Source organism: Tupaia chinensis, unplaced genomic scaffold (assembly GCF_000334495.1).
Source record: "Tupaia chinensis unplaced genomic scaffold, TupChi_1.0 Scaffold143602_1, whole genome shotgun sequence".
In the NCBI taxonomy this organism is placed as follows: Eukaryota; Metazoa; Chordata; class Mammalia; order Scandentia; family Tupaiidae; genus Tupaia; species Tupaia belangeri.
In genome coordinates this window covers 872,580-881,428 of record NW_006203448.1, presented here as the reverse complement: position 1 = coordinate 881,428, position 8,849 = coordinate 872,580, and the positions used below count along the sequence as shown (strand labels likewise).

Genomic DNA, 8,849 nt, shown 5'->3' with positions numbered 1-8,849 from the left:
CCTCCCTCCCTCCTTCCTTTCTTTCTTTCTTTCTTTCTTCTTTCTTTCTCTCTCTCTCTCTCTCTTTCTTTCTTTCTATTTTTTTTTAAAGAGGTTTTGGCCTTAGGGCATGTGCCCTCAAAAGGGAGTGGGAGTGGAATGACAGAGACAATGAGAGGGAAAGTGAGAACTCACTCCCTAGGGGGGATGGCCACACCACAATCAGTTCTCCCAGGATCTTGAGCTGGCGCACTACACCTGGCGTGATTTTCAAGCCATAGGATCTGGGACTCCCACCATGGTCAGCCATGTGAGAGTCCAGCGATGTAACCCCTACACCATCAGCCGGCCCCTCAGGCTTCTTGTGTTGAAGTTGACAAGTGTCAAAGCAATGCTGGCCTCCTAGAATGAGTTAGGAAGTGCTCACTAACTTGGGGTTGGGGCGGCTGCCCCGTACCTTTTACTACGAAGCTCACCATGGCCCACCCCCAGCTTTTGCCCCTTCTCGTTCTAGGCGTTCACACTCATTTGTATGTTTTCATTCTGTTTCTTCAGGGAGCGCCAGACTCTGAACGTTCACCCCACTCAACCTTGGTGTACCCCAGAGTGGGAAGGACTAATGGTAGTGCGAGGCTGACTTGGGAAGGTCACTGGACACATACCGGCTCAGGTGGCATAGGTTCCTCGGGGCTCCCAGCAGAGGAGGGACTTGAGGGAGACCCTTGGTGGCTCTGGGCTAGCATGGACTGCGGGACTCCAGGGTGGAAGCAGGCAACCAGTGAGGCCATTTTCACCATCCAGGCAAAAATGAGGCTGGCCTGGACCAGGCTGGTGGGGGTGGAGGTTGATTAGAAGTGACTGGGGGGGCAGCAGTTGGCATAATGACTATGTTGCTGGACTCCCATATAGTTGACTGCGCACACACACACACACACGCACGCACAGTGTACCAGCCCTGTGTTAAAGGGACAGAGTGCCATCAATCACTCTGCCACTGTAGGAGCGAGTACTCTAGAACGCAGCAGTTCATCTTTAGAGTTGTGCTCAGTCATAACCAGCTTTGAACTGGCCCCATGGGACAGCGATTAAGCTCTGTGGAGGGAGCCGGAGCCAATATGACTGACTATAGTTTGAATCCTGGCTCTGGAGGCTTGAGAAGCACTTTGGGCACGTGTGCCCAGGGTCCTGGTGGGAAGGAGAAAAGGAGGAAGAGGGGATAGCTGTATGTCCAGGCCCCATTGGGGGACAGGGTGCTCGCTCGCTCCCTCTTTCTTGCAAGTGCACATGCTCTCTGGCATTAAAAAATAAAAAGAAACAGGGCCAGCAGGTGGCATGGTGGTTAAGGCTCTGCAATTCCCACACGGCAGACTGTGGTTCGAGTCCTGGACCTGGCGACTTGCTTTCTCACTCTCCCTCTCTCTCTCTGGCAAAACTCATGTGAGAAATAAATAAATAAATAAATAATTAAAAAGAAGAAGTGGGGACCAGCAGTTAACATAATGGCTATGTCGCTGGACTACCATGTAGTCAACTGCAGTTTGAGTCCCGGACCCAGTGGCTTAAACTCACGCCGGGCGCGTGTGCGTGCATGCCCAAGATCCCGAGAAGAGAATGGAGGAGAAGGGATTGCAGCGTGGCCATCCCCCCCGGGGATGATTTCTCGCTTTCTGTCTCTCTGTCTCTCTCTGCCTTTCTGGCAAGTGCATGTGCCCTATAGCAAAAAAAAAAAAAAAAAAAGTGGCTGAGTCAGCACTGGGCAGGATTTGCTCACGGCTTGGGGGCTGGCGTTGGAGACAAGTTACAGATGACCCAGGTGTTCTGCTTGAGTGAGGGAAGACAGTGCCTCCAATGCCTGAGCTGGGATATGAGACAGAGCCAGCAGCCAAGGGGCTCCCAGAAGCTGAAGAAATATTCCCTAAACTGAAGATGCAAATGCCGACCAGGCCTTTGGGACCGTGCCCGAGCCTCCTGTCTTGTTCTGGAAGAGACATCATCTCTCACCTCTTTTCGGTGGAGGCCAAGATCACTGACAGCTCTTCCTCCAACCTGAAGGGGCTGTAGGAGCAGAGAGTGGAGCGAAGGTGGTGGCCTCTCCAGGAACAGGTCTCTGAGACACCGATATGGGGTTGTGCACATGTGCACGTGTGTGTGTGGTGTGTCTTTGTTTGCATGTCTGTGTATCCGTGTGTGCGGTCATGTCTGTGTGTGCCTGAGTGTGCATGTCTGTATATTTGGGTATCCGTCTGTCTGTGTGTGCGTGTCTGTGTATCTGTGTGTGCAGTCATGTCTGTGTGTGCCTGAGTGTGCATGTCTGTATATTTGGGTATCTGTCTGTCTGTGTGTGCATGTCTGTGTATCCGTGTGTGCGGTCATGCCTGTGCATGCCTGAGTATGCATGTCTGCATATTCGGGTATCTGTCCGTCTGTGTGTGCATGTCTGTGTATCCGTGTGTGCGGTCATGTCTGTGTGTGCCTGAGTGTGCATGTCTGTATGTTTGGGTATCCGTCTGCCTGTGCGTGCATGTCTGTGTATCCGTGTGTGTGGTCATTTCTCTGTGTGCCTGAGTGTGCATGACTGCATATTTGGGTATCTGTCCGTCTGTGCGTGCATGTCTGTGTATCCGTGTGTGCGGTCATGTCTGTGTGTGCCTGAGTGTGCATGTCTGCATATTTGGGTATCCGTCTGTGCATGCATGTCTGTGTATCTGTGTGCTTGTCTGTGTCCCCATGTCTCTTGGGGGAGGCAGGATATGACCCTAGGCCTGCCTGACTTCGACTTGGGGCTAGGCTTCGGCCAGCTCTCTCCACTGGCCAGGTTCTGCTGGAGCTGGTTCTGCTATGTGGCAGGGGAGGGGGCGGGGTGGCCTGCAGCTCGGCCCGGTGGTGCAGCTTTCCTGGGGGTCCTGGGGCAGGGCCACAGATCTTGGCTTCGTGACCAGGGCCGGCCTGGCAGCGGCTCATCCCATGTGTACTCTGGGTCAGCATGTGGGTGGCTTGTGGCACAGCAGGGACTTGCTCAGGTGGTTCTTGATGTGCCACACAGCCCCGACGCCATTGGCCTGGTCTGCCATCATGGCCTGATGGCGGGCCTTGGTGAGCTGGGACACCTCTGTCACTGACCCCCACATAGTAGAAGTCACCCTCGTCTGAGGGATGTGGGCCTGGGACTGAGGGTGGCGCTAGGTGAAGGGGTCCTGGCTTGTCCTGTAGAAGCTGGAGTAGAGGGTGCCAAAAGCGCAGACAGGGTCTCCACACCCACATGGTCCAGGAGCATGTCCACGTCGGTGTACACCAAGTAATCCACCTCATGGAAGACGCGCCGCTCAGAGAAATCACCGATCACCTCCATGAGGTGCACGGATGTGTCCCGCCAGCGCCCATAGCTGCACCCCAGGAGGACCTCCAGCTGCTGCCAACCCTCAGCGCCCGGGCAGCACGTCCACCTCCTGGACCTGAAGATGTAGGAGTTGACCTAGTGCCCCATGGTGAAGTGTGTCTACAAGGGCAGAGAGCAGGGGCAGGGGAGGAGGGCCAGCGCATCCGCCCTGCATGGTGGCTTTAGCCAACAGCCTGGAAGGCTGACAGCAGGTTCAGCCTCCTCCCACCCTGTCCTGGGCGCATCCTGGGCCTTCTGTACTTACACCTCTTCTCCCAGAGATGGGAGTGGCTCGGCACATCCCTTAACGAGACAGATGGCGGCCATGTGCTCGCATACTATGAGATAAAGAATTGGAGGGGAAAGGAATGTGGATGACCAGACCCCCCTGGGGGGGCTCTCTCTCTCATGTCACACACTCCCTCTGTTGTTACCCAGAGAATAAAAAATGCTTTCCGTTCCCATCACATTATCTTAGCACCTTATCAACACCAATGGATTATCTATATGTGCAGGTCTATTCTTGAACTCTACATCCCATTCCATTATCTACATGTCTGTCTCAGCACCAGCATGTACTTACTGCTCTGACCATATAATCCAGCTTAAAATCAGGAGGTATAAACCCCTCAGCTTTGTTTTCCTATTTCTTTCTTTTTTTTGGCGGGGGGGAGGCGGGGGCTGAATGGCACATGCACTCGCCAGAAAGATAGAGACAGAGAGCAAGAAATAACCCCCCAGGGGGATGGCCATGCTGCAATCCCTTCTCCTCCATTCTCCTCTTGGGATCTTGGGCACACAGGAACATGCACCCAGCGTGAGTTTAAGCCATCAGGTCCGGGGCTCGAACCACAGTCAACTACATGAGAATGCAGCAATGTAGCCATTATACCATCTGCTGGTCCCTGTTTTTCTTTTTCAAAATTGTTTTAGCTGTTCTGGAACCTTTGTAGTTCCATAAATATTTTAGAATTAGTGTGTTGATTTTTACAAAAATTCCTTGAGTTTGTTTTTTTAAAATAATTATTTAACTTTATTTAATTAATTAAGCTATTTATTTTTAATTTCACCAGATAGGGACAGAATGAGAGAGAGAGAGAGAGAGAGAAAGGGAAAGTGAGAAAGCAAACCACCAGGTCTGGGACTCAAACCATGGTTAGCCATGTGGGAGTTGGATGTCCTTAACCACCACCTGCCAGCCTCCCTTCTTGAGTTTTGATTGGGATTATGTAGACTTTACAAATCAATTTGGGAAGAAATGACAAGTTAGCCTTATATTTTTTTTTTTTTTTTGAGAGGTTTTTCGCTATAGGGCGCGTACGCTCGCCAGACCGACAGAGAGAGACAGAGAGACAGAAAGCAAGAAATCACCTCCCAGGGGGGATGGTCACACTGCAATTCCTTCTCCTCTCAGGACTTTGGGCACGCACGCACACACGCCTGGCGTGAGTTTTAAGCCACCGGGTCCAGGACGTGAACCATGGTCGACTACGTGGGAATCCAGTGACATAGCCATTGCGCTAACTGCTGGTCCCAGGTTAGCCATTTTTTAAAATAGAGATTATTGCTGTAGAGTATGTGAACTCGCCAGAAAGACAGATAGAAAGTGAAAAATCATCCCCCAGGGGGGATGGTCACACTGCAATTCCTTCTCCTCTCAGGACTTTGGGCACGCACGCACACACACCCAGCATGAGTCTTAAGTCGCTGGGTCTGGTTCTGGAATTGTGGTCAATTACATGGACGTCCAGTAATGTAACCATTATGCCATCTGTTGGCCCCCAGTTTAGCAATGCTAAAAAGTCTTCCAATCCGGGACCAGCAGTTGGTGTAATGGCTATGTTGCTGGACTCCCATGTAGTCAACCACGGTTCGAGTCCCAGAGCTGGTGGCTTAAACTCACACTGGGCGCGTGTGCATGTATGCCCAAGATCCCGAGAGGAGAGTGGAGAAGGGATTGTGGTATGGCCATCCCCCTGAAAGGTGATTTCTTGCTTTCTGTCTCTCTGTTTCTCTTTGGCTTTCTGGTGAGCGTACACACCCTATAGTAAACCTCTCAAGAAAATAAAAAGTTTTCTAATCCATGAACATTGTATGCCTCTCCATTTATTTGTCTTCTTTACTTTCGCTCAGCAATGCACTATGAGTTTAATTTTATAGGCATTGCTCCTAGTTGATAAGTATTTCCCTAAACATTTTATTTTCTGATGTTACTGTAAATTATATATTTTAAAACTTCAGTGTCCAGTTGATTGTTGCACATATTATACAAATATAATTGATTTACATATTGACTTTGCATTCTGAGAGCTTGCTTAGCTAGCTAGTCATTCAGCTTATAAAATAAAATGATCGAATGTATAACTATATTAGCACAAAGGAGTAAGGAGGGAACCAAACTATGTCAGAGCAAGGAAATATCACTAAACAATAACCTGACTAATCAAGAAAGAAAGTGGGAGTAAAGTAAATGGTAAATATACAGTTTAATATAAAAGACTGGAAAATGTTTTCCTTCTTGTTCTACTTAATCTAGAAAAAATAAGATTGTATAAAGCAATAACTACAACCAGTATCAGTTTATAATACATATGGATTATTATATACAGTAATAATACCAGAAAGGAGAAAAATGTAGCCATACTGGAACAAAGTTTCTGTATTTTACTGATATTAAGTTAGTATTAATATAGACAGTAATAAATCAAAATGTATATTTTAATCCCTGGAACAATCGCTAAGAAAAATTTTTATTTTTATTTCATTTATTTTAGAGAGAGATTTTTGCTATAGGGAATGTGCGTTCACCAGAGAGACAGAAAGAGGTAGAGAGAGAAAGTGAGAAATCATCTCCCAGGGGGTATGGTCATGCAGCAATCCCTTCTCCTCCATTCTTCTCTTGGGATCTTGGACAAGTATGCACATGTACCCAGTGTGAGTTTCAAACTTCCAGGTCAGGGATTCAAATTGTGGTTGGCCATGTGGGAGTCCAGTGATGTAACCATTATGCCATCTACTGGACCCAGAAAAGAGCTTTTTTGGTTTGCTGGTCCCCCAAGAAAAGATTTTTTTTTTAAAAAGAAGTATTTATTTATTTGATTCCATTTGTTATTATTATTTATTTTGACCAGATAGAGAGAGAGAAATGGAAAGCAAGAAAGCAAGCCACCAGGTCTGGGACTCAAACCATGGTCAGCCATGTGGGAATTCAACATCCTTATCTACCACACCACCTGCTGGCCCCAAAGAGAGCTTTTAAAATATAATTTAAAAAAACAAAGGCAAGGGAACCAGCAGTTAGCGTAATGGCTATGTCGTTGGGCTCCCACAAAGTCGACCGCGGTTCGCATCCTGGACCTGGTGGCTTAAAACTCACGCTGGGCGCGTGTGCATGCGTGCCCAAGATCCCGAGAGGAGAATGGAGGAGGGATCGCAGGGTGGCCATCCCCCCTGCGGGGGGATTTCTCGCTTTCGGTCTCTCTCTGTCTGGTGAGCACACGTGCCCTATAGCAAGAACTTCTCTAATAAATAAATAAGTAAATGAAATAATAAATAAAAAATAAAGTGGAAAAAGCACAAGTGTTAGCAAGGCCATGGAGAAATTTGGGCGCTCACACATTGTAGATGGGATGTAAAACGGTGCAACTGCGGCAAGACACTCCGGTGGTTCTACTAGAAGTTAAACAGAATGACACCACCAGGGAGCCAGCAGATGGCATAATGGTTATGTCACTGGGCGCACACATACTCAACTGTGGTTCAAGTTCCAGACCCAGCAACTTAGAACTCATGCCAGGTGCGTGTGCATGCGTGCCCAAAATCCCAGAGGAGAATGAAGGGATTGCCTTCCTCTGCAGCGGATTCCTTTCTTCCCCACTAAGGGCTGTGACCGGAGGACTGTCTTCATGCTCTGCAGTGACCTGTACCTGTGTCTTGATGGAAGCTGTTGGCACTACGTCACTTTCATTCCTTCAGGAAACACGCATGGAGATGGAGTTCGGTATTGAAGGTTTATTAGGTATAAGGCCTGTGAGAGAAAGGGTGGGGGACCGACAGCCACGCAGAGCTGCCGCAAGCCCTCGCTGCCTGGCACTGGCTGGCACTGGCTGGAGGCTGCCCAGGAAGGGCTGGCCTTAGGTCAAGGAGCTGAGGCAGGTCCACAGACCAGGAGCTGGACGCCGTGGCCTGCTACACTCCCTGCAGCTGCACGAGTGACTTCTCAGAGACCCAGGTGTGCCTGGACCTACAGCTTTTCCCAGGCTGCAGGGTTCCTGTCTCAGCCTGGGTCCCCTACCAAGCCTAGAGTCTCCTGCTGCCCAGTCAAGTCATTACAAAAAAGCGTGGTGACACATTTTCAATCCAGCACACTACTGTCCAGCCAAGTGTGCGCCTGGTGCCCTGCACAGGAGCTAAGGGACACGCATGCTGCTGCTGCTGCTTTGGGGGGCTCATTTTTGAATAGCTGCTCGGTAAGGGTGACACTGAAGAAAACACCGGCCACACTGGCCGCTCCTGCACCCTGGCATCCAAGGACACCATCTGCTGTCCCTGTCCTGACCTCTGCCACCTGGCAGCAGCAAACCTCCCCCGACCCCAGGAGAGAGTGAAGGCATGTCCCTCACAGCACCACTGCCTCCGGCCCAGAGGTGGCTATGTGACACAGTGGCCTCCCAGGGACGATGGAAAGGTATGGCTGCCTCATTCCCTTTGGATTCTGACCTGGAAGGTGTCGCTCCAGGCTACTGAGGAGCGCAGAGAATGAGATCGAAACAGGCAGAAGCCAAGGAGAGACCAGGGAGGCCTCTGTCCCGGTCCTAGGACTCGGCCATGACTGGACCTGCAGCTTCTCCCGGGTTACAGGAGCCAATCATCTCCCCTTTGGCTTTTCGCCCCTCCCAAGTGAGCGCTGGACTAACAAGTAGGAGAGGCAGGGCCAGGGAGGTGCTCACCCCATGCCCCCCTCCACCGATCCCTTCTTGAGAAGCTGCCAGACCTTGATCTGGCTCGCCCTTCCCCAGGGTCTGAAGGATCTGGGCCCTCTCTTCATTCCCGGTGCCCTCTTTACAGGGAGGGGCCCAAGGTCTGGAGAGCTGCTCACTCTAGGCCAGCCCGCTCCAGGTCCTGGGGCAGGATCCGGCCCTTCTTGCGGGCCTTCTGCAGGCGCTGCTCGGCCCGGGCCGCCTTCTTCTTGCGCAAGTTCTGCCGCCGCCGGTCTTGCCGCTGTTGCATCTTCTCTACCACCTGGGCGGAGCGCTTCTCCCAGCGGCGCTTGCGCTGCGCCCGGCGCTTCTCCTTGCGCTTGAGCGCCTCCTGCAGCAGGTGCTCATCGTCGCGGATCTTCACGCCCTCCGCCTTGTACAGTAGGTTGGTCCACTTCATCTTGGCCTCAAGCTCCTGGGCCTTGCCCTGGTCCTGGTCCCGCAGCTGCTCCAGCCGGCCCTGCCGTGCCTGCAGGCGCTCCAGCAGCTGCCGGTAGGTGCTCCCGGTCAGGGGA

At 51.0% G+C, this 8,849-nt stretch overlaps 1 protein-coding gene across 1 annotated transcript in view; it reads right to left on the bottom strand.

Moving 5' to 3' along the window:
* Positions 1-7,346: 7,346 nt before the first annotated feature.
* SURF6 (surfeit 6) overlaps positions 7,347-8,849 on the bottom strand; it is a 6,563-nt gene continuing 5,060 nt past the window's right edge. The window contains exon 7 of the mRNA XM_027766628.1: positions 7,347-8,803. Coding sequence (XP_027622429.1) covers positions 8,450-8,803 — 354 coding nt within the window. The 3' untranslated portion in view covers positions 7,347-8,449. The remainder of the gene's footprint in view (positions 8,804-8,849) is intronic.